Raw genomic sequence first — 26,130 nt, forward strand, 5'->3', positions numbered from 1 at the left:
AATAGGCAACCCTGTGGTAAGATGTACTGCACTTCCCTAGATTTCTAGTTTGCATACTGTGTTGTTAGCTAACAGTTTATTTCTGGCTTGAGGTAGTTTAATTTATGTCATACTTTTCATCCTAAATATTTGTTCCTTATTGTAAATTTATCTTTGACACTTAAGCTCATGCTGATAGGAAAAAGTAATTTAATTGAGCAATTTAAGGCTTGGATCCTCAAACTCCTTAAGCATCTGCTTAATTAGATTTTGAAATGACACTGTGAAGAAGCACAAAGACTCATAGTCTAACTGTGAACGGGGATGTTTATTGTCTGGGTTCTCTATATTTTAATTTCACTCTGTATCTGCCATCTATTAGCCAGGCACAATATGTAAACATAAGTAAACATTACCTAAATTGAACCATAAATACAATGCGCAATGACTCTCAATTAAAGTTTAGTAGGTTGTAAGGAAATAAGATATCCTGAGAATATGATGCTTACAGTCTCCATGACTTCTGAATGTATTCATTTAGCTTAAAAGTAAAACAGAGAAAGCGTATCTCTTGCAGAGCTCATCAAGGACACCAGACAGACTACCCAATAGTGTCTTCAATAGTATCTTCTTTTACTGAAACGAAAGGCTGAAGAAAAAGAAGGCATTCAACTCCACTCCTCCTTCTATACAGAAAGCATGTATTCTTAAAATGCACATTATTTGGAAAGAAATCATTATGAAATTACAAGATTGTCCATAATTTCTTAAATTATGTGTTTTTCATGCTCCTTTATGTATGGGATTGACAGGAGTTACACTACTGTAATAAATTTACTTTTTCTATTCTTTCTTCAAAGCGAAAGTTAAATTTCAGTAACAGTTATGGCCTCAGGGAATCTAGGGTTTCACTAACACAATAGCAGTGAGTTTATACAGTCCAAGACACCCTAGGAAAGCCATGAATGTGTCAAGATATCCTATTTCTCTACTGTGTATATTTCTCTATCTCATAGTAGCTTTATTTCAAGTACACTTCATTTAGAGGTTCCCATTCCTTTGAACTCAGTTTGCATCATTAGAAGAGTAACTGCAAAGTCTAGAACCCTCTCTGGTTGTCCTTCTGCCTGTACACCCCCAACAGCCCCCTATCCTGCACATTAAGACTCTCCCCATCCTGAACAGCCTCCCCTGAGGGTGGGGAATCTTCCCATTGCTCAGGGCAGAATTAATGTGTTTGCAAGGCCAAAAAAACCCACATGCCTTAGTCCTATCCAAGAATAATGCCTAAAGAAGTAATAGCTTCATCCCCTGTGCCTACATGAGATGACATCATGGGTCCTTCCAGACCCAGAACTGCTTGTTCCCCTGGGCCCTGCTGATTCAGAGGTCTTCCTGAATTGAACATATAAGTGATTTCTGCCCTCCAAACATCAACAAAGCCATTAATCATGATCTCATGGTATGCACAAGGAGGAGAAAGAAATAGAAAGTGTCAAAACTTTTAAATGCCTTTTGCTCTTTCCAGGTATTTCTAATAGAGACAAGACATTTCTTCAGTGCCTACCTCTCTGCTGTTCTTTTAGCAATCACAAAAGAGACTGCATATATATATATATGTATGTATATACATATGTGTTACTACAGAATGAAAGGTAAGAGGGCTGATCTAAATACATAAGAAGCTGAAAAAGCTGTGCTTTTAAGCAGATGAGGTGTCAAAGCTTGCTGAGCATTTACACACTGTCAGAGCAGAGCCTGGAGCATTGTTCTCCTCCTTGTTCAGGAGCAGAAACAGGAAGCAAAATGATTCTGGAAGGACCATATGTCCAACAAAGTTCATAGAAAGGCTTTGTGCATGCCACAGTACATCAATAATATACCTTTTGTTAGATATAATAAAGTCTTGGCAAAGACAGGTGATGACTCAGAAGGCACAAACAAATAGAGAGAGTCTCAGAAAAAGTAAGGAAAACAACTCCAGCCTGTTCCAAGTTTAAAAGAAATATTACCAAATCAAATCCAACATCTGGTACCTGTTGTGCCCACCACCCCAATTTAATTCTTACTGTCCTCCATTAGTGTTTAGCAAAGTCCAAAGGCCATGAAAGACAGTCAGTTAGGTGCTCCTACCCTCAGACAGATGAGGGACCATTTCTCCTCTAAGGAAGCTTCTGAATACTACAGAGCAGCAACACCCTCTACGAAGTTTCCAGAATGGAAACCAAAATATTTATCTGAGGATATTTTTCCTCTACTCTTGGGCTAGTAACCTGATGTGCACCTTCTCACTTGAACTTTCCTCTCTGGGCACTGGCGTGGGCGCAGCCTGTCAGGTTCCTGACCATGCAGAGGGTCTCAGAGGAGCTTGGGGGGCTGGCTCACCTCTGAAGACAAGGCAGGCAAATCTGATTTATTTTGCATTTTGAACAAACAATAAACATAAGAAGCTACCATATCTTAGCCAAGGGAACAGATTAGGCTGTTTAGCTTCCATTCTAAAACAGTGTTGGACTGTGCCTTGACAAGAGGGCTCCACTGCTGCACAGGTGAGCACTGAGAACCCAAGACACTGCAGATGCAGTTAGGAGCTGACACAGGAGGCATTAGCCTCCCTGTGCAGTTGGGTCTTGTGTTGCAAGAGGGTGTGGAGATGGCAGGCAATGTGGAAAGCAGTGGTCAGCATTGGGCGTTCTTCATCTCCTACGCATTGCTAACGCATGTATTGCAAGCAAGGTCACACAAAGTCTAAGGACACCATTTCTCTGTTCTGGAGGGAGCTTTTAGGATTACCCGAACTGAAAATGTAGCTTTCCATATTCATTTGAAGAAAACAACATCCATACTACTAATAACTTAGACTCACTAACAAGGACTAAGCTATTAATATAACACAGTGACAAGTCTCAGTAAAGCTTTGGAGACAAAGAGAGAAATACCAGAAGAAGACAGTGAGGTTTTATGGTGGAAATGTCCTTAGGCCAAATCCATCCTTTGCGAAACTGTGCTGACACTATTAAAGACGCCCCAAGGATGAATTAGACTCATTGCATCTTACATTACATAATGAGATCTGTATAGGGGAATTTCTTGCAGTTTTAGTCCTGCTGCTTCTAGTGTTAAATAGGATTTGTACATCCCTGACTTAAAATGAAGTTTCTAAAGCATTTCAAGGTATATATCACCTAGATGATGTAAAATCAATTTATTAAACAGGCTTCCAAAGCACAGGTGCTTCATTGTTTGGTCCAGGCTGTTTTCCTTCATTTTTATATGCTGCTAAACTGCAGCTCAAGTGCCACTCAGGACAAGACTGCACTTCCCAGATAGAAGTGATCCCTAAGAGATGAGAACATAGAAGCTGCTGCTATCTTGTGATCTCCAGAGAACAAAAAGCAAGGACAATCCCTGTGACCAATGATAAAATGAGCCACTCACACACTGAAAAACTCTTCCCAGAAAAGCCACCTTCAGCTGTATTCTTTAGGTACCAGAAAAATAAAATTCAAGGCACAGGACTTGTCCTTCCCACTATGGGTTAAAACTAGGTAAAATGGAATATATCCAACAATGCCAAAGGAGGAGGTGAAGTAAAAACTGCCTGTATGGCTGCAAGTTCTGTGCTGCTTTCAAGCCTACAAATAGCACTCAGCTTGACATTGAAAAGCTTTGTAGAGGTTGGTCATTCTCTCAAACTTGACACAGTCATAAATCCAAGGCACTGTGCAGCCAGGTACAGAGTTGTTTTTTTTTCCAGGATGAGAACACATCTGAAACAACACGCTCAGACAGTATGGTATTATTTACTTACAGCTGAGCTTAGGAGATCGTGTAGCAGCCTCAAAAATTATCCCAATTATTTGAAATTGCAGTATAGTGTAAAATTCTGTCAGGAGAGAGGAGCGCAAGAGGCAGAGCAGCGGGAGAAATTAGGATGGCTCTTTTTTTAATAAAGCAAAATGAAGCAAGGCAAGTATTCAAAAATAAGTTACTAAAAACCATTTTATAAACCAGCTTTAAAATCTCTTAATAGCATTAGCTTACCTTCTGCTTTGTCTGAAGAAATATATATGAACCAATAATGTTCTCATGAGATTTCATTACTGAAAAGGCTCATTAGAAAAGGCATTAAAATACTAATTATCTCATAAACTATTTAGTTGTGTACCCACTGGGATAGTACTTACGAGTGCTCAAGCTCTTCATAGATCCAGCTAATCAATTAATGCTCATTAGAACCAGAAAGAGTATGCAGACTGCAGCATGCAGGAGAAATAAATAAGTCAGAGGTTAGCAAAGAAAGTGATTTGGCTGTAATCGAGCCTTCCTTTGTAACACAACTGTTGTCTGCTACGATTTAATTTTAATCAGCCTTTTTGGTACTTCTGGTAACGTGACTCTTCTTGTCTCAAGAATCTCAGCTATTGTTATTGCTCCTCCAAGTACATAATTTATTAAGGGAGATACATCAAATGCTACATGGAGATTCAAGTGGACAGGTAGACTGTTCACTGATACCATGCTAACATTACCTACTGGGTGTGTAAAAGAAGAGGAGAGGTGCTTGGGGGTGTGTCATGGGTGGCTTTCTCTGTCAGAGCAGACAAGCAGCCAAACAGACATGGATGCACTGCTGGCTGTTCTGCATGTGCTTCCACAGAAAGAAAAGCCCACCCCAGTGCCTGCCTACCCTACACCAAGGCTCAGGAAGGGTCAGGAGATGTCTGCCAGTGAGAACTGGGCTCTCACAGTGTTTTAAAAACACCATGGGGGAAGGGGTCCTGCTTTACTCCCCACAGCACATATGCTCCTACACCTCTGGAGCACCAGGACTGCAGACCCTCTCTCCTCACTGGGTATGGCAGCCCAGTTTCAACACTGGAAGTGCCTGGAGCCTGGACAGAGCCTGCTGTACTTCTGTCCTTCCCTTTTGCCTAGGCTCCTGTAGGGAGCTCCTGGCATACAATGCTGTCTCATTAATGTGGATATAGGTCCATCACTTGTGATGCTAACATCCCACTGAGAAACAAAGGATAGAGATTGACAGGCAAGCAGATCATGACTTCAGGCAAATGCCATTTCCCAACTACATGCACATCATGATCTCTTCTGTAACTGGTAGGACAGAATCTACAGTAGATTATTTTTTTAAACAGAATTTAGATTCTTTAAACAGGATTTGTTTAAAGGCATCCAGAACTTAATCTGGGTTGCTTATCATCCCCTTCACACAAACAACTCAAGAGAGTTTCTTTTGCTTCAGACATTAGCAGTCTGCAGAAAGATCTTACATGCTCCAGAAAAATACATGTTCATAATCCCTTGTTTTCACCTTGGTGGGAACAAACCAAAGATCAGAGCTAGTAAAGTGAGGAAGTTTAGAGCTGCTTCATCCAGCTGGTCATTGCCCATGTTGCAGTGATCAGGAGCCCTACAGATACTTTCATCCTATAGGAGGAAAGCACATGCTGGATGGGTACTACAAGTCATAGCTACGTTATTTGGATTTTTGTGGGCAGCATTAAACTAATGTCATGAGTCACATATACCAGTTGTTATACTAAGACTAGCATAAAAACATCTTGAATTTTAAGTGTAGTAGAAAGGGAAGTTTTACTTTCTAAAATCTTTAAAATTAGATCAAGCTACCTTATTTTCTTATTTAAATGAAGGATTTGGGTACTCTTAAACAAATCCAGAAACCACAAATTTCACCAAGGGCAATTCATTCATATTTTAATCTCAATACTGATGCAGTTATACACCATTTTTCACATAAACTCTAGATTACCTCTGGGAACTCTGTATGCAACTAATTCAAACATTGCTTGGATCAAGTTTCCAATCAAACTAATCCACCACTAACATGATTTAGCAGACTGACAAGCCTCTGCAAGTTGATGTAGCCGAACAAATTTCCTTTGTGCAAATGCTAGTCACCTTAAATGTCAGTAAGTGGGTTTTGGATAACACACACGGAATTTTCAGACATTTATTGTTTTGCAGCATTCTAAAGTATTTCAGGAAAAGTAGTTTCTTAACACAAGATAAGGTAATACACAAATAAAGAGATGGGCAAAGTTAGGTGAATAGGCATAGATAAGATTATGTTTGCTCAGTAAAACTGCATGTAACAGAGGAAGAAAAAAAACCTACCAAAACCACAAAAAAAAATAAATGGACGTGTGCACAAACACACATACCTGCAAACATCTGACCAATAAACCTGGAGCTCTTCAGATTGTTAGTTGTCACTATTGCCTACACTGCCTCTTGTTTAAATGAAGTACTCAGAAGTTCAGATTTTGTACACATCCAGATATTAATGTTTTGGCAGGATTTTTTAATTTAAGAAAATTCCTAGAAGATGAAGTTAGAGCAGTATCTGTTACAAACCCCTGAATACATAGTTTTCTCTCTGACACACTCACACACTGCACACTGACACCAGCCTGCAGAGCAGCTGCACACGTCCATTAGATGGAAAGCAGATCAGGACTTCCCCCACCCTTATCCTGGGTATCTCCTGGCTGCTATGTTGGCAGCCAAAACAAAGTTCACGCTTAACCTCATGCTAAAGAGCCTCTGTTAACAGTCGGAGAACACAGTCCATCCTCATTACACACATTTCTCCTGAACTACAAGCAGCACATAAAGCAGGCTCTAGTCAAATCCAGTAATGATGCTAGGTATTTTGGGGAAAAAAAAGAAAAAAAAAGCAAAAAGTTGGCACAGTATGGCAAATGTCATACTTCAGTGTATAGTAGTGTTCTGTCAGAAGCCAGACATATTAAAAATATTTACATAATTTAAAATAATTTGTACAGGTCTAGTAAAGTCTATTTTGGGCTTTGGGCTTTAATAAAAGTTTAAACATTTGCTAGATCCCATTGGACTTCATATGTAACCTTGGCATTTGAGGGCACTATTGAGGATATGCCATTACTAAACTTTTCATATTAGTATGAGTGTGAACTGAAATACCATAATAAAAATATAACAATATTTCTTGAGACTTGAAAACAGTCCTGGACTTTATATGTATTTCCAGATGGGAAACTAAAAATGTACTCTATGTTTGCACATGTATATTCAGAGATGGCTTTTAGTCTAATTTAAACATTCCAGAATAATGTGGCCTAAATATAACAACATGAATCATCCATCATTTTCAAAGAAATATCTGGCAATTTTTCATTATGAATCATTAGGGACAGGTACCAATACCTGTCACAAAACTCCAGGTGATTGCTTGGTATGATGAATCCATCATAAAAACTCCTGATATTATTTTGGGGCTTAGGGTAAATAATTTACCTTTAAAGTTATGTAATGAACACCTCTAGGAAGCAGAGTTAAGAAAAATTAAGGAAGAAAAAGTTCATATAAGATTCTGGTTAAAACACCAGTGTGCAAAAAAAAGAGGCAAATAAGTACTAAATATTTAGTGTATAAAATGCCATGAATAATCTTCCCAAATGTGCTCTGTAGTCACACTGTATGTAGTCTGTAGAACATTCTGTTGAATATAAAATATGGATTCTAAATAAAATAACATTAAAGCCAAAATAAACAAAATGCTTACCTGGCAGTATCAAACTGTGGAAGGGCCACAGCCCGGCTAAAGGAAATTTTGAGATTTAGAAGTATAAACTATGTCCTCAGCTGATGCAAAAACCATGCGATTCCTTTGAATTCAACTTTCACAGGTTCACACCAGCTGAGAATCAGGGCTAAATTTCAAAAGTAATTTTTGACTACACCAAAAATCTTGCCTCTGATTTTTTAAAGATAGAAGATTAGGAAATTCTATTCTAAGCTGTTTGTGGGGCTTGTCTCTCCTTTCTGTACACTCATTTCAAAAAATTAAAATGAGGAGAGGAGAGGAGTTGTAGTGAAAAGGTGGATATTTTGCTTTAAATAATTTCAGTAGAATGAGCAACAAAACTACAGGAATCCTGGCCACTGTTTTAATATTTTACAAAAGCTTTCTTTTTTTACAACATAATTTTAAGGCCAAGCTTTCATGAATGAAAATGTAATATAACAAAGATAATAATCCTAAATTAAAGTACTTCCACACTGATACTGTCACTAAATGAAGAATCTGATACTATCTTAAATAAGATTTGGAGAATATTTTCCAATATGAAAATGAGTTGGTTTCAGTGCGACCTTAATATATTAAATGGCAGGAAAAAAACGCATATCCATGAACAGAAGAGGAAGATTTTGCATAAATCTAATCCTCTACCTAAAAACCCTAACAATCTTTTACTCAAATCTTCATCTCTTCATGCTAGGTCATTTTTGGCTGGTCAAAGTCCATGTTCCCCCTGCCTCTGCAATATTCCAGCTATGTCAGTTATTTCACTGTCTTCTTCATAACGTAAGTTACTTAAACGGGGGAAACTATCTAAAGCAGAGTAACATTGCCAGAGAAGTTGCATTTAGTCCTCAGCACACAAGCAACAAACTGTGAGTAAAGAGAGCTCAGGTTCCCTGGGGTAAAGCAGGGGCATAATGGGGGTGTCCCATAAAGTGGGCTATGGAGTAACTGTAGAATAAAGAGGATACAGAGTGCAGAGGACACAACTAACTACGCCACATCCCATGCAGTCTGACTCCAGAGCACATTTGAGAAGATTTTTCATTGCATTTTATACACCAAAATCTCAGATAAACTTTACTGGCCAGCAATTTGCCAGTAAAAACCAGAGCAGAGCAAAGTTTCCTGCATAAGTATTTCCAGGGTGGGAGACTCAGCCTGTCCCAGTTTTTAAATTACCTCGTTAATACTTCTCTGAACATAAATAAGAAAAATTGTACTAACGAACATCTGGAAGACAGTATATATAGCCCTCCCACCACTGAAAAGTGTCACTGGCCATATCTGACAGAGGACACAACAAATGCTGTGAACGTTTCCTCAGACTGCACACAGCTTGTAGAAGTGTTTCAAATATGCCTATGATCTTAGGAGAAGATCTACAGGGGTATTCGTTAGTCCCGGTTTGGATATGGTTGACATTATGTGAAAGTAAGTGCTCTCCTGAGATTTCAGTGAAAGCCATGATGCCAGGGAAGCTGATCTCACAAGGCTTCCATCATCTCAGATGACAGAAGTCTCAGAAGATCAGTTAATTTTTGTCATTCTGAGCCAAAATCTCATCAGTAAAGTTCAGGAAATTTCAAGGGTATTAAATCCAAACACAAACCGCCACCTTCAACTGGATGTGAATCCTAAATTTGAGCCTGCGCCCCCTGTAAGCTTGAGTTCAGTCTCCCCATTCTTTTCCTAGTCCTGAAAAAATACTATATTTCAACAACTATATTGATATTACCAACATTAATATTAACTTGAAAAAAAAAAACCACATAAATTCTACTCAGACAAAAAATTGTGTTTCCTTGAACTGGCAGCCAGAAATTCTTCTGTGCTTGTTTCAGCTCTTCCACTGACAAATTGTGTGGCCTCTAGTGAGTCACTTCACTTTTCTCTCTCAGTTCAAGTCTGAAATTATTTATCTCACAGGAAAGCTATCATAATTAATAAACTGCTTCATTAGCTACTATATAGATTTTAGAAAATGCTTTTTAAGCCTGTTCATAGAGAAGAGATTTATTGCCACAAGAATTCTGCTTCCAGCTCTCATGTCCTCAGTGGTTAAAATATGAGGCTGGTAAAGTGTGCAACACCATCTCCTCTAACCCAAAGCCCCTTGCTTGTTATGAGATGCACTAGCACATCCCAATCAAACACTGGGCTTAATGTGCAACGGCCTGAAGTGCAAAACAATTTACATTATTCATGGCTCTTGTAAAAATCTTGGAAAATGAAAGCTGTACATATTCCAAGCAAAAGACTGAAAATATCACATATATCTATGTGAAGCAGAACTTCCCTGTAATGCAACCTTAACTTTATTTTTACAATTTCCTTTTTCCCCGGCTTCACTACCATAAGGACTTGCTTCTACTTGCACCAGTGCCCACTGACACACAACTTTACACAAAGAAAATCTTTTCTTTAGGGTACAGTTAGGCACCAAACAACTTATCCTCACGTATATGGATGCATCAGACTTAAGTTTCAAAATCTTATGACATACAAAAGTCAGCAGTTCATGTGTTGGGCTAGCTGATAGCTACAGCAAGCAAATATTACAATTGTATTTCAGTTATTGCTATGGTTACAAAATCAGGGTGGACACTAGAGGGAAAAGGCGAAAGAGAAACAAATCTACAAAGACGATAAATCCTCTGAGGAAAGTGAGGGTGGTGGAGAAACAGAGAAAAAGAGAAAGGGTGAGGGCTGGTGGGTGGGGGAGAAAGCGAGGTCACTTTAACACCCAGCTGAAACAAGGAAAACAAAATAATAAAAATCCAAGTTCTTCTGGGGAAATAGTGCTGATAAGATCATAGCAGGATAAAGTGACACAAAGAAAGAAAAATGCAAGGAATTGTTACAACTTGTGCCTACAACAAGCAACGCAATTCATATGCACTCAGGAGAAGCAAGACCAGATATTCGCCACATATTTGCAGCAGCTATGAGTAACTGAGCTGCCTTGCTTCCCTAGTGAACTTACTGAGCCACTGACAGCTTGAGAAGAATTAGTTCCTACCCTGTCTAGTTCATAATCCAGAATTTAGGCATGACGGGTACAAGGTCCTGTTTCAATAAACAAACCAGAATACAGTTAGCTTCACCCATCATGATAATACCTTAATCCACAGCAAGGCACACTGTCTGCAGGCAAAGCTACTCCTGGGCAAGATTTTAAAGCACAGATCAGGAGCACACTAAAAGTTTGGCTTTGGAGACTTTAAAACATAAGAACAAATATAACAGGAGATACAATTTCAGATTAGGGAGTTTTGTCAACAGTTGCAGAAGCATCGTGGTTTTTAACTATTTAACTGTCCATTCTGTGAAAACATTTCTCAGTTACTAATACAGGAAATTTCATCACACTTTTTATTTGGAAGACTTTGCTTTACACATTCTTTCTTCTCTTACGCTGCTTTCATTGCTTTATTGTGAAGGATGAGATAAGCAATTGCTTTTGAAACTCTGCAGAGATGCAATATTTTTCTTTCTGTTCTTTGTGCACGCTGCTCTATTAAAGTGACTCCTTTCCCAGCTAGATTGATAGGAAAACGTAGACCTCAAACTGTTTATTTTGTTTAACCAAGCATCTTCAGTCATGAAGTGTTAAGTAGCTAAACCTAGAGTTTCAGCGGCTTTGATCCTGCCTGGACTGCCTGTGTTAGCCTCTTGCCTCAAATCAGTATGGAAACCTTGCAGACCTGGGCCCAGAGCTGGAATCCAGAGGCATGGGCTTCCCAAGGCTACCAGCTGTCCCAGCACACCATTGCTTGTTAGGGCAGCCCTCTTTCTTCATTTCCACATCCAACGGCTGCTGCAATGGCTGAGCTGAATATCAAAGCGGGGCCAAGGTAAGAGCTTACTCCAGCTGTTTCTCACTTTGCACCAGTTGCACAGTCACGGTAAACCAGCATGGAAACAGAGGCTATTTGTAAAACAAGCAGCAGAAGGCTCCGTCCAAACTCAGACCCCAATCCGCATCCGATGAAAGTCCTCCACCTTTAAAGCCAAGCCTTTCCCATTTGGCTGACATACTGTGTTCCTGGAGAAAGCAAGCTGTGCCTGTCTTAAAGCCATACGAAATGCACCCAGGTCTCTGCAGCCAGTCCTGCCTTTCCTCTGAGATGGAGAGCTGAGTGATGCTTGGACCAGGATTTTCACAGCCACTAGTAGGATTTGGACCCTTAGCTCTCATTAAGTTGAATAAAAACCAGTGCTGATGACAACTGGCTCAATGCAATTTCTTTCACTTCTCTCCTCCTCCTCTGCCAAAGCTGTTCGGCATTCTTAGGTGAATTAGGAGGTTCAGTTATTTTACTGTTATAATTGGGAACACGCACACTACCGATTTATTACTTTTCTTTTCTGGTTATGTTTTCACTCTTTCATCTGATAGACACTTTCAAATTGATTTTTTTATTATTACTGTTCAACTTAGTAATGCATATAAGGCAAAAAAATAGCCCAGAGTCCTACACACTTCTGATGCAGAAATATTTTCTTTTTTTAAAGAACCATACATATTCTGTCAGGAATATAAGCACAGCCAAGCTATACATATTATATTTTATTTAAATTTTATAAAACTACATATCCAGCAAGTGGCAGACAGAAAGGGTAAAAGAAAAAATTACCAGGTCAAATTTAAAACTGTATTTTTAAGTTCAATTATGTTCATTGCCAGCCTGCTTTTTACACCTCCTTTCAGAGGTCATAAATTTCTGCAGGTAAAGATCAATGCCTTGCAGCATTCAGATAGAAAGGCATCAGCTCCATCGAAAAGACCTGCTGTCACACAGGTTTCCAGCAGTTGAGTGCACACTATTTATCTTTCACTCCAGTAATCCACACAATATTGCACTTCCGAGTTCTAAAACCTCCAATACTCTGAAACTGCAAAACCGAACTGTATGTAAGCAGTATATTAAGGCAAAAGCACCACCAACAATTCCAATTTCATAATACTCTCAGGCTACTGAACCACATGTTAATACACTACACATGCTACCCTGTGTACTTTTGCCACATACACTTAAGAGTTATATGTTTCATCCTCTTTCCAATGCAATATATTTTAACACAAAATCAATGTATGTTTTTGGTAGGCAACATAAGGGTTTGATCCATTCAGCTCTGAATCTAAGAAGAAAGTGGTATTGATTTAGATGTTCACTCATTCATTTACTAGGACAGTTTTAAAGCATTAGGTGATAACCTAATTGAGAGGCATACTGCAAGGGAAACTGAGATTGTTGTGATAAATTAAATCAGTTCTGGGATGTCATCTGCGATACTTGATGGAACATTCTCCAGAAAAAAATAAACCAGAAAATGAGCGTCTTGGGTGGCAGAGTGTGGCTTTCCATAAATGCCAGCTAATACAAGCTGATTAAAATACATACAGATAAATAAATTGCTTATTATAGAAACATCACAGGAATAATGCAGCACATGTTGTATATGTGTGTGTATATGTGTTTGTATATGAGACAATGCACACATTTATCAGATTTGCTTGCATTTCCTACTCCAAAAAAATTATGAACCAATCAAGGGTGGGAATTTTTTGCCGCCTATCTGCTTTCTTTTAAAAAACTGGCATCACACAGCATCCATACTGGTATTATTTATTCATATGCATTTTATGGAAGCAAATTAAGTCACCAAATAGTGTTATGACTGCTGCATACCAAATCATGCTTGCATTACTCAGGTACATACTTTCATGAGGCCAGAAGGATTTAGTCTCACATCTGGGTCTCACGTTTAAAGGAGCCCATCCTGCATTCTCTCATGTAGGCCCTAAAAAGGTGCTGATCCATTTCCCATGGATTTGGACAGCTGATGAATCAGGCTCAAGGTTCCCCAGACTTCATTTACTTCAGTCACTAGCTGAAAGCATCTTAGATGACTCTATCTAGTGTTTGACATACACATTCTTCTCAGAGCAGGGCCAGCCAAAGAGAACATAACAAGTGCTGAATGCATCAGCAGAAATAGCATTAGCAGAATCTAGGGAAATCTAAAATTCCTTCCTAATGTAGGACACAGTCCAGTAAGGTACTAAGCACCCTCACTTTTGACTTTTTAATAAAAGTTGCCAGAGTATGTGAAGTTTCATGCTTTAAGCATGAAGAAAAGTGAAACAGTTAATAATAAGAACAAACATGCCTGTAATACAGATGATTCTGATTTAACATCCATGAACTTACATGTAAGAAATAATTTTTCTCTAAATCTTTCCCACATTTTTTTCAACTTTGTGTTTACACTAGGTTTTGTTAATAGCTTCATAGTGCTCAAAGCAGTGGCTAAACGAAGAGGCCTCTTACATTACATGTGTGCTCAGACTGAAACAAACTGTAAAACTAGAATATAGAAATATGGAATATTAAAAAAAAAAACAAACCACCTGCATTTGAAAATAAGAAGGGTCTCAGAGCTCTGAATTTTACCTCTTACTCTTAAGAGTTAATGTGTGCAGATTTTTTCCACCCTTGGAAGAGTGGCAGAAAGCCTCTGAGAAGCAAAGGCACCGCTTGTTCACTATACCATGTTTTGGATAGCACTTTCTATCTGAAAGAACCATGCCTTCATACATTAGATTTAGGGACAAAACCTACCTACCCAGACTAAAAAGTAATTTATATTAATGTACAGTTTCAGTTATTAAAGCACAGAATTCTCACCATATGCACCAATAATTTAATCTTGTTCTTAAGTAGCCTCACACTTCCAGTAAAAAAGAGGCAGGGGGTGCTGGGAGAGAGTAAACTACAGAACCTTTAGTCCCCAAAACAGATGCCAGTTTTGGATTTATTCAGCCAAGGAGTATTTAGCTTGGCTCAGCTACACTTGCATTGAAAAAACACTTGCCTATTCCAAAAAGTTTTTAACAAGCTCTGCTGCAGATGCTGTTGCCATTTGGCATGTCACCGTCACTGTGTGGTACAGCAGAGAGAACTCTTGACCACAGGTTTTCCTTGGCTGGGGGAGCCAGTGTTTTTGGCTATCGTTCTTCTTCTGGCCAACTGGCTGCATGTTTACGCAGTGTGGTTTTAGATGGAGTGTTAACAGAGGCTGGGTTAACAGCCTAACCCAGACCAACACTGAGACGAAGGCATGACCTATCCAATCTAAGAAAACAGAGGCAGAATAAGCTCGTATATGTTGTTACTCTTAACCCAGACTCTCTTGCATGCATTTATACTTATAGACAAGAAGATATTTTTCTTTGTCTCAGGATAAATGACAACAAGTTTAAAAGCTGTACCAGTCATGAAAGTAGAAATATATAAAAACCTGTGGTTGCCCAATCTTTGTCAGTTTGATTTCATTGTCTCACTAATGACAATGTTAACTGGGCAAAATATCACTGAAAGAAGTTCTGTTACTCTTGTTTTCCACTACTATGGGATATCCTGAGAGGATAAAAACCCTGCAGAGTTAAAACTAAAAACTTCTGTCCTCATATTTCCACTAGGCAGCAAATGGCAGTTCTGAAACTGAAAACCCTTGAATGTTTCTACATTGATGAACTTGATTTCAAGGATATCAGTGCTGAACACCTCCACAAAAGTGCATATAAAACTGGGAAAACTGCCCACCTGTAGTTTAGTTTACCTACACTAATCCTATTCCAGTACATATGCATGAGAAGACTTGTAAGATGTAGAACAACTTTAAAAACCATTTTTGTATAAATTAACTACATTTGTCCAAATTCTGGCACTTCTTTTTGATGGCAACTACCTTGTTGCAATCTAGAAGAAGAAAAGATCCCAGTTTTATACATATTGTTTGGTGTGCTTCTCCAGTACTGCCACTACCCTGACACGCCACGCTCCTATCTGGAAAAAATGAGGACTATATACACTCCCTCCACAGCACACACTTTTTACTGCACTCTTTATTGACTGACAATTTTCTTTAAGTCAAGTTGTGGAGCACAGACACCATTAGAGAAATAGACAGACCACTTGCCTAAGTTCTACTAATCTGTACCAAAAGTCCTATTTAACACAGCATAGATCAGACAGCCCTTCAGTTGCCTCTCACTGAGAGTTCAGTTAGGACTAGGAATATCTTGAAAGTTCATACAAACAAAGGCAATTTACTGCAGCATATTAAAAGAGAGTATAACGTATGACTAAGAATGAAGTAAGCAGTGTCTGGCTACATCCCCCACTGTCTGGGTAACTGGTATGCAAGAGCAATATGAGAAAATACAGTAATTTTTAAAAAATTGTCTTTTTACCATTTTGGCTTCTGAATGCATTGGGGGAACTTGAGGTGAAGCACACGGATTGCTGAGGTTTGGCCCCTGCATCCCCATGATGTTGGAGTTCATTGACATTTGTCGCTCCATCTTTTAAAAGAAAAAAAATATTTGAAAACATCTGGAGACATTTGCAAAAATTTACTCTCGGTTTCTTTTTAAATGGACTCAGCTTTATTTCTTCAAGTCATGACTGAAAAAATAACAACCTGTGTCATGAATTGAATGTGTGTATGCACGCAGGCGTGTGTTTCATCAGAATCGGCCCTGAAAACTCACAGCCAATTATAAAGAAAGGGGTTCTTTAATAAACAAATGTAGCAGCCACCCAGGTTTGCGCTTTTTTGTAATGATTTTCTCCCTCTCAGTGTAACAACACTCAGAGTTAAGTGGTTTTAAAAGCATCACTGTATAAAATTGTAGCTTCCCCTACCAGCGCAGCCCAAATTAGCTTGTTAAAAGCATAAATAAAAATCTACAATCTCAAGCATATGGAAAACAAGTTGGATCTTTTTCCTTCACTCAGACTACTCAGATGAGAAGAGTTTTCCATATGTCTTGTACGGGAAACTTTCATGCACTGCTGAGATAGCAAAAAACAAAGCAGAACTCCTCCTGGCTATTCGGAGCCCTTTCTGCAAGCTAATCTCACTAGGTGGAGAGGGAGGGATACACTTTTCAAACAAAATCTAATGGCATTAAGTCCTGTATTAAAATAATTTCCTGGAGTTTGTTCCCCAAAAAGAGGCAAGCCCCATACACTGCTAGGTGTTGGCAGAGCTCATAAGCAGTGTTATGGTGCTGCTTTCAGCCAGAGCTGAGCATCCTGCTGTGCTTTGGGCCAGTCCCCTAAATCTTTGGCTCTTGCAAAGAAGCTTTTGAATCCTTCTGAGGTCTCCAGGCAGGGGGGGTACTTTTTGTGCCCTGTGGTGAGGTTGTTTCCCACCTTCCATGATGCCTGCAAGAATGGGTGCTGGGCCTTGGGGAGATGTCAATATCCCACTGCTTCTCTGGCGGGGCGTAGCTGCCACTGCCAAAGCTCCTACTCCCTCTCCATGGGGTAGGAGCACCTCCCACTACCATCTCCCCTGCAGCCCTTTCAGGAGGGGCAGGAGCTGCAGCCGGGGCAGCCAGGATTGACTGCGTCTGTCTCACTTCCGAGCTCACGTATCTGTGGCTCTCAGCCAGAGCACACCTGCTCATCTGCAAGTAAAGTTGCCCAAAGGGTTCCCCAGCAGCAGCCTGAAGCCACTGAACTTACACCATTGCTGGATGTTTGCTCCATTTCATGTTCCTTGGGAAGTATGCCAGGAAAAAAGCTTCCCACAGTATCTTATTTTTAAAAAGTCTTATTTTTTTGTTGTTGTTCTCCTGGTCAGTACTCCAGGAGACCCTTATTGACAAGTTACTAAGTAATAACTTATTAATGATTGATCAAATAGCAGCCAAATCTGAATCTTTGTATTCGTGTGGAGTGCCCCCCTTGCTCCAGCAAATCCAGAACAAGCAGTACTTTCCTCCCTCCTTTGGTCAATTGGTCCCAGGTTGTCTTCCAAACCTAATATCATGAAATGAAACAAAAACTTCTCCTTCCCCATGTCATCCTTACTCATCTCCACTCCTAACATGCCCAAGTCTCTTATAAAGAAAAGGTTGTTAAAGTCATTTAAGAATTTGAACCTACAACTGGAAAGCACTCTTTTAGCTCCCATAATAAGATGGGAAATATTCCCATCCCTGCAGAAATGAGTGAAAGATGAGCAGTGATCATGACCTAAATCTAAATAAGTGCAAGTTAACAGGTCAGAAAAGTAAATCACATTTCTTTCTTGTTAAGTGGTAATCTCTCACAAACAAAAAGATTACTTAGACTTCACTAATATAACTTATGTAAATGGCTTTTCCATTCTTGTCTGAATTCAGAAAAATCTTTTCATTCCAGAACAAATATGCTGACCTCGCCTATGTAACCAAGTGTGAGAATCAGAAATTGTAGTCTCATGTAAACTGCTTCTAATCACTCTCACACTAATTAGCATGCTGTTAACTGCATCAGAAATACTCTTGTGTAAGATGAAGCACTGAAAAAGGCCCAGCTTCCTTAACAGATTTCACTTTGATTTTTTACAAAATGCAGACTTTCACCTCTGCATAGATTGAATCAAGCACAAAACAACCTTCCTCCCCCGCTAAAAGAATCCAAACCAAAAAACTTACAGGCATGAGTACAGCAGAAGATCCTGGCATGGTAGGATTGGGCAGGGTGCCAGGCATAGAGGCAGGCATAGGCTGTCTTTGTCGGTTGTGTAGGTGCAGTAGTGAAGACAGAGAACCTGGGACAGGCCTAGAAGAGAAGAAAAGTAAAAAAGCTGTCATGGGCTATGGAGACCTAAACAAGCCTTACCATGCCAGCCATTGCTAGGCACAGGCAACTCTAGACAAGCAGGCACAGATAAACCAATCCAGGATTTGTCCTTTCCTGCATAAATCAGTGGAACATAAAGTTTTGAAGAAGCAGATGAATCACCTTCCTTCTGCTGTTTATCAGTTAAAGCACCAGTATAGTTCATCTGATATAACATGAGTGTAAATGTATCATCTGGTCTCAGTCTATGCACCTCTGCACCTTACAGTGGCCAGCAAAAGATTTCTACAAACAAGGCAGGAAAATTTCCTGGCATACCACATCAGTGCACTGCTGTAAATTCAGCCCTCAGGAACAAAAATATCTGGATTATAGTTTTGCAGGCTATGACAGAAAATTATCCACTCTTAAATCAATTTTTGAATTTTATCACCTGTAAATAAACTACTCTAAAATGAGTATTTCATGTCTTGATATTCTCTCCTGTGAAACTCTACCAAGCTATTGTTCTAAAGCAAGGCTACTAATTTTACCCCTTAGCACATTACCAGGACACAGAAAATGGAAAAAAAAAATAGAAAGAAAATTAGGAAAATTACATTCTGATTAAGCAGCTTATAAAAGCAAAACGTACGGACTATAAAAAAGCAGAGTGAGTTATTTTGGCAAAGGGGGTTCAAAAGATTTAGAAGAATTTTTTTAAGTACAGCAGAGGGAAAAGAGTGCATGTGAGAAAGCAGGCCCACTCACAAAGAAGAAACATAAAATTAACGGGTTAAACAAAACTACACTTTAAATATAGCCTTTAAGAATGTGGTCTTGGGAGTTACTTAATCAGTTATTTCTGGTTTTGGGTTTTTTTTTAGTTTTGAAGAAGGTATGAGTTGCTTGAAGTTTGGGGTGAGTATAACTTGTTACCTTTTCAAAAAGCTTGAAAATAAGAAAGTTTTCACATACAGTGCCTCAACAAACATTGCTAGTATGAGTACGTTATGTTAAATTCTCAGAGAACAGAGAACTGCTCTGCAGTATAACATGGTTTACACTGTTTATTGGGAAGGAGAGCTACCCTGAAAGGTACAAGAAGGACTGGAGAGAAGGGAGCATAGTCTGGGAGCTTGAAGAGCCTCTACTGGGGGAGAATGGAAAGAGTCCAAGATGTTTAGAGCCTCTAACCATCACAGTTGATTTTCAGCCTTGGCAGAAGCATCCTTTGCTTCAGTGATGAATCCACGGCTAGCCATGAAAGCCTCAAAACTGGGCTGACATGGTCAGGGAAACAGTCATAACCCTAGAGCTGCAAAGGAGAAGACAGTTGTTTATCCCACCTGATCTGAACTGTGTCACACCACATGATAGGGCTTTACATCTTGGCCCTCCAGTTTTAAGTTGTACTGGCAATCATGAATATGTACACCCCTTCTCTAACTTTAGGGGTCACTTCCAGTAATCTAACAACAAGCAAAGACTCCAAAGGCTGTGAGCAATGGGATTCACAGACATCCAGTATGCAGGACACCACATCCAGGCTCGAAAAGTGGAGGCACCTGTCTCATGGCAAAGCCCTTTTCTTCTGACCTACGTCTCACACTCTTTACCAAGAGTTCAAACAATCTAATTGACTTGTCCCTAAAACTCCCCAATATTTCCCATCCGTGGACTTGCAGTCCTTCAACCCTCTTCTCTTCAACCCATTGCCCCAGAAACATTTCTGTCCCAACAAATGCCATCTAAAAATCCTTGCCCTGCCAATTCCTTCATACTCAGACACCCTACTCCTCCCACCCCTCTGCCCTCAGCTGCCCTCTCTTTAGCAGCTGCACACGACTGAACCCATCCTTTTGTCTTGGTTCTCCATGGAGAGAAAAAGCCTGTGTTTTGAAGGGTGTTTTAAAAATCCTCCCAGACACACACAGTACTTATTCAGATGGGGAAAAAAGAAATCCCAAAGCAGCAACAAACATATCTCAGATACGAACAATGAGTTCTTCCTATGCCTCCCTGGTTATCTGTTGATGGAGGAATAGAATGTACTTACATCTTCATATCACCCCAAAAAACCTCAAGACAACGTCTCCCAGATATATGGTGTAATCCTGTGAGAAAGTGCAATAAGTACTGTGAGGAAGCATGAATGAGGATAGGAGGCTCTATGGTCAGCTCAGCATAAGGCTAAGTCTTGGGAGCTGTGGAGGTGGTGTAAGTGGAAAGGATACAGTGCAGAAAAAATGAGCTCAGAAAATATACTCAAGGTACACAGACCCTGACCCATTCTACTGTCCACTTAAACACAGCCATGCACCAGCACTCATTCACATGAGACAACTGACAAATCATTAGGATAAGGTCAAAATAGCATGAAAAACATGCTCCTTTGAAAAGAAAAAAGTGAGGAGATACCAGTTTGAATGTGAACGGTCTCCGTTTGGTTTCCAGCGGCTGTGGTGACCCCCACAGGCAGTGTCCACTTCCCACTGGCCCATCCCCACCAACACTACTGTCCTGCAGAGCAGCAGGCTAGTTCAAACAGGTCTTCTCTATCCTGTGCTTTAAAGTCCGTGTGCCAGACAGAAGGGCTGGGACCCCCATACTGGGGCATCTGGGGATGAACAGAGTGTGCTGCAGCCCCTGCTGGGGATGCACACAGGTTTTCCTCCCAAAGAGCAGGCAAGGAGGAGTAGGTATGGAAGGAGAAAGCACCAGTGCGCTCTCACACCTGTACTGGAACAAGACTGAGGTGTGCACCTACCTGCCCACTGGAGCTCTAGAGCCCTCTGGGTCCACTGGTTTAGACACAGTCTACAGGAACTGCACTGGCTAACCAGAGCAATGCATTCAACAAAAAATACCACTTGAGTTTTCAGTGGTAAAGTAAAACAAGTACCATGACAACAGCTCCCCCTGCACACCTTTATTCATTCTGAGATGTCCCACATACAGACCCTTTGTACAAGTCACCAGTTTCATAATAAGCTTAGGTGTTAGGTTGTTTGACAGAAACTTATTTTGGCCTGACCTATACAATTTGTGCAAGTGATTCTCAAGAGACTGCACAGTTTGAGTTTTGCTTATATGTTCCAGAGCCAAAAAAAATTCCAAAATTACTTTAATGAGTTTGGGAATATGCAGCTTGGGCAAAAGGGAATTACTGGTATTTATTAAAATGGCAAAGAAGCTTCCTTGCTGTCCCCAGTTTTACCTTTAACGCTGCTTTGTTTTGGGGGAGGCCATATGCTTTACACTCAGCTAGAGCGAAAAAAATCCTTAGTACTTGAGGTATTTTTTTCTTGCTGCACTCCTGCTAGTCTGTTCCCAGGTGTATTTTTGCAAAGAGGTGCAGAGCAGTCAGAGAAACCTTGCGCTTCAAGGCTGATCCTCCTTTTCAAAAAACCTGCAGCACTTCTGCCACCAATAAAAATGCTACATAATCCTCATGGGATCCCCCCCCACTGGGGAAACCGACTTTAGCCAGTACTCATGGATACTTGAATTGCTCCTACATTGAATGCAGGTCATTGATTAGCACGTGGTTGTGCATATTCACTCTCACAGAGCTCAGGGCATGCGTATGGCACAGGCTGAGATACTCAGTTTGTCTAAGACATTTCTTCCTCTTCCAAGGACAACACAATCTCCTTTGCCGTTGCTTTCTAACCAGCAGCAAAGAAAGTCAGTGAAACTTTATAATGGTTATTTTTGATGTTGAACATATCAACTCCGCTCCTCTCTTTGTAAATGCTGAGGAGGTGCTGCCTGCAGCCTGTCAGTCAATATTGCTGACTGTGGGATTTTCATTCCTTGGCACCTGTGCTGCTAAATAAATAGGGTTGTTGGGCAAACAGCCCACAAATAAAGGACAGATAAGATAGAGAACTGGCAGGTGCTCAACCTCACTGCAAATATGGCCACCCATGGTGTTTTCCCAAAATTTCGGAATTTTCATTGTATTCCAGCAGAAGCCTGCTGTTGGATATGATGGGGTCTTGGTCAGTGTTCGTACACCGTCCCTTCTGGCATACAAGGGCTGGATAGATAGTGTTGTGCTGGCTTAGTAAAATACCACATTAGCCAAGTTGCTGTAACTGACCACATTGGCTCTTCCTCTACGTGGTCGTGCTAACACCATGAGTCATCCTTACTAACATTTAAACAGATGGGTGGTACCCCGCTAAGTCGTGGTGACTCGATCATGTTCCATCATATGACTCTACCCAATGATTAAAGATAACTCCACTAATGTAATCAAATATCTATGATATATACTTCACTATGCGACTCCTTGATTAATACCAAATCCTCTGTCTGATATGATGCAACACCTATTTGACCCAGTTTTCTGGACTGTCTGATGACTAACCACTACATTCGTCTATAAAAAGACTAGGCTTCCCTTAACTGGAAGTCTTCAAGGACAATTCGTGCGTATGACAATTTGCTGCTGAGGGTTCATGAGAGTAGATTCATGCTGAATGAACCTACTAGACCATTTGGGGCTACAGGCAAAACGCTACATGCTACATTTGGGGCTACATGCTATTTAAAGTATCACTGCAATATGTTTTCTATTATGGTAAAGCATTCCAGGTGAGCGGGTCTTACGATGACCTCTCTCCTGCTCCTTACTCCCCTGCACATAGCATTCATGCAAGGTCATCAAGAATACCTACATCACATTCATGTTTGCTCCACTTCAGTTAGCTCTGGTGTGAAGAAAGTTAAGCCAAAGTATATGGAGTTGCACTGGAGCAAAGGAGCTCATCTCTTGACTGTCTGTGGCCTCCAGACCCAGCCATCTCACAGTGGAGCAGCCCACAAGTGGCTGTTTGTGCTATGGCAATTTGCCAATTCGGGTCAGCTCTGGCTGAAGGCTTTCTGCACCACTCTCCAGTTACACAACACAGACTTGATCAGACTTTCACCATTTTATGTATATATATACATATGTAAATATGTATGTATGCACATATATATATATATATTTATTACAACAGTACCTAGAAGCAATGGTTTGAAAATTGTGGGTGAGGTCCTCCCCAAAAAAGTTTGTAGATAATTTAAAAATGAGGGAGAGTGAGTGGAAGGAATAGGGAGACACAGGTGAATAAGGTAGCAATGATATCATTATGATCAATACAATGAGGAACAATCGTTGCATACCAGCAGCCTTCATCCTTTCAAGGGATGTCAGTATGTGCATGTGGTTTGGGTGGCTTTCAGGCTGAAGGATCCAAGTAGCCTAGCATAGTGAGAATGAATAGGCTACAGTCTACCCTCTGAATGTCCCATTGACAACCAGGTATTGTCACAATTAAACTTTCCTTTGCTAAAAAGTAAGTTCACTGGAGCATGTGATTCTACAGACTAGCTGTAAGCTGCTTTTACAGCAGCTACTGCAGACAGAGTACCTGGCCCAAGTGCTGTCCTGGGCCTTTACTATTCAAATAATTCAGTCAGAGGGCAAAGACATGAAGGGGACGTTTTAATCTGAGAGATGTGTTCTGAATGGTGGAGTTGCCTCACTTACTGCTGGTCTGCTGTGTTTGATCCACAGCGCCATTATTTAAGCCTATCAATCCAACTAGAGCTTTCCTCATTTGTGGTCCTTTATTTCCTCCCCCTCCCAGCCTTAAAGCAGGGCAATTCTGTCTAATTTCAATTTATCCATTTGTCATTCAGAGGAGGAAAGAAAAAAATAAACACAAAGGAAAGCAACAACAAAGCATCAGACAAGTACTTGGAATACCTCGCATAGTTGCAAGGGACCTCACCTGACCTGCTGTATCCCATGTTTAACAGTGTTTTAATCACAGCATCACCAGAGAGCCAAGCTTTCCAAAAAGTGGGAGGTTTGTGTCACCAGATTTTTCAGAGAGCCAAACCATATTCAGGGGAAAAGAAAACTGGCACCTAGAATTCATGGCTCCATGCCAACCTAGTAAAGATGCTTTTTTGTACTTCTCAGATAATTCAGACATCTGCATGATGTGGGTAGATTATTATTATCAGTAGCAGACATTTATACTGTGGTGGTGCCCAAAGGTCTCAGTCGGGAGCAGGACCACATTGAGCCTGGCACTGTACAAACACAGATAAGAGACAATTCTTACAGAATATGTTTACAATCTAGAGACAAAAACCAGATGAAAAGTAGAAGACAGAGATAGAACACACAAGCAAATAAATATGCTAAAGAATTGGAGACAATTTAGAGGCACTCCTCTGGTTGCTTTTTTGTCTCTTTGTATGTTTTTTATTTAACTGGTATGCTCAGAAATGACAGGACTGAGGAAGTTTGCTAGAGGAAGGGAGTAACTGAGATTGAGACACAGGAAGGGCAACACTCTAGGAGAGGGAAAATTATGTCTCGTAACTTAAAGGATTTGGGAAGCATCTAGACAAAGATATGCTTTCTGTAGAGATTTTTAAATGGAGTGTTCATATATCTTCATGTATGTTACGCTTAGGTATTTTCCCAGTGTTGCACAAGAAGAGATTTCAGTCTGTGAAAAAGAAACTAGCTGCTGGTAAAGACATTGGCAAAGTGAAAGTGATTCTTGACACTGTAATGAGAAACTGGAGGACTGAGATTAGATAAGGCTAAGCTGCGAAAAGTCTTATAGGCAAGAAGTTTGATTCAGAAGTGAAGGAAAAGCCAATGTAAGTATTTGAGAAGAGCTGGCACAATTAAGATAACAAGATATACATCAGCACACAGGAAGAAGGAATTCAGCAACAAGCATCACAAAAAGAGCAAGATGCAGCGTACAGATATGAAACTATATGGACAAAGTCAAAAGCAACCAAAGAGAGTTACTTCTCAATTCATGTATCCCTTGATGTCACTTAAGGAGAAGCTGTTCACTGGGAACAAAGCAACTCCATCAGAAATGCATTCTTGATCACTTGCTCTAAAACACAGGGACAAGAACACTTAAATGAAGGGAAAGTAAAAAAAAAAAAACAACCAGTGAATGGATATATATAGAGTAAAATATTATAAACCTGGGGAAAAATGCCTCCAAAATTTGTTAAGAATTCTGTACTTTTCACCCGAGCTTGTAGGAGAAAAGCCCTACAAATCAGTGACCCCATCATGTATTTAGTGGGCCAAAGTCTATTTAAAGGTTTAGTCAAGGATAAATCTTACCTTTAGAAACTCCAATTTTGCTAATGCCACCTATATTTCCTGAACACATGTTTAAGGAACCTCTGCAAATTCAGCACAAGTACAAGGACCAGCAGGTCCTTGGTAGCCTCACAGAACCCATTAACATTTGCCTTTTGGCTCTTACAGGTCTTAGAAACTGCTGGTTTCAATATTCCCTTCCCTCTATTTCACTGGGTCTTATTGCCTGACCCATTACAAGAAAAATAAGAAAAGCTAGAATGGTTTCTTAGACTATAACTTCCTTGGAGAAGTTTATGTTCTGCACAGTGTTATGCACACAGCTGGAACTCACAAATGATATGTGGAGGATAATGGCATAGTTAAAGCAAAGCAGGGAAACACTGCAAAAGTCAGGTTCAAGGGATTATAAAGAACTAGCCCATATAAAATTTGGTCTTGTAATAAAATTTTAAAAAAAAAGTGGGATAAAACCAAAAAAACTGCAGCATAAACATGATTTGATCATAAAAGCAAGCAACAATGCCAAACCGATTCCACTTCCACCACAGTCTCTTAGCTCAGAGAAGACCAAGCTTAATTCTCCAGGAAAACAAGTGATTTTGCAGCACTGCGAATAAAGGTGTATCAGTTTTCAATGAAGAAAAAAGGTAACAATAATACCAAATGCACCAAATGGCAACTTATTTAAAACCAGGAATAATAACAGCAATAAAGATTACACAAACACTTTTTAACATGCCTATTCTTTTTAAAGTCTGGCCTTAAAA

The 26,130-nt window shown here is 39.9% G+C and overlaps 1 protein-coding gene across 7 annotated transcripts in view; it reads right to left on the reverse strand.

Annotated features, from left to right (window-relative positions):
• CREB5 (cAMP responsive element binding protein 5) overlaps window positions 1-26,130 on the reverse strand; it is a 255,993-nt gene that overhangs the window by 56,243 nt on the left and 173,620 nt on the right. For all 7 annotated transcript variants that reach the window (XM_064674167.1, XM_064674143.1, XM_064674184.1 and 4 more), the window contains 2 exons: window positions 18,087-18,213; window positions 15,849-15,959 (listed from right to left, as the gene is read on the reverse strand). In XM_064674167.1, the coding sequence (XP_064530237.1) occupies window positions 15,849-15,959; window positions 18,087-18,213 (238 nt within the window). The remainder of the gene's footprint in view (window positions 1-15,848; window positions 15,960-18,086; window positions 18,214-26,130) is intronic.

Source organism: Pseudopipra pipra, chromosome 1 (genome assembly GCF_036250125.1).
Source record: "Pseudopipra pipra isolate bDixPip1 chromosome 1, bDixPip1.hap1, whole genome shotgun sequence".
In the NCBI taxonomy this organism is placed as follows: domain Eukaryota; kingdom Metazoa; phylum Chordata; class Aves; order Passeriformes; family Pipridae; genus Pseudopipra; species Pseudopipra pipra.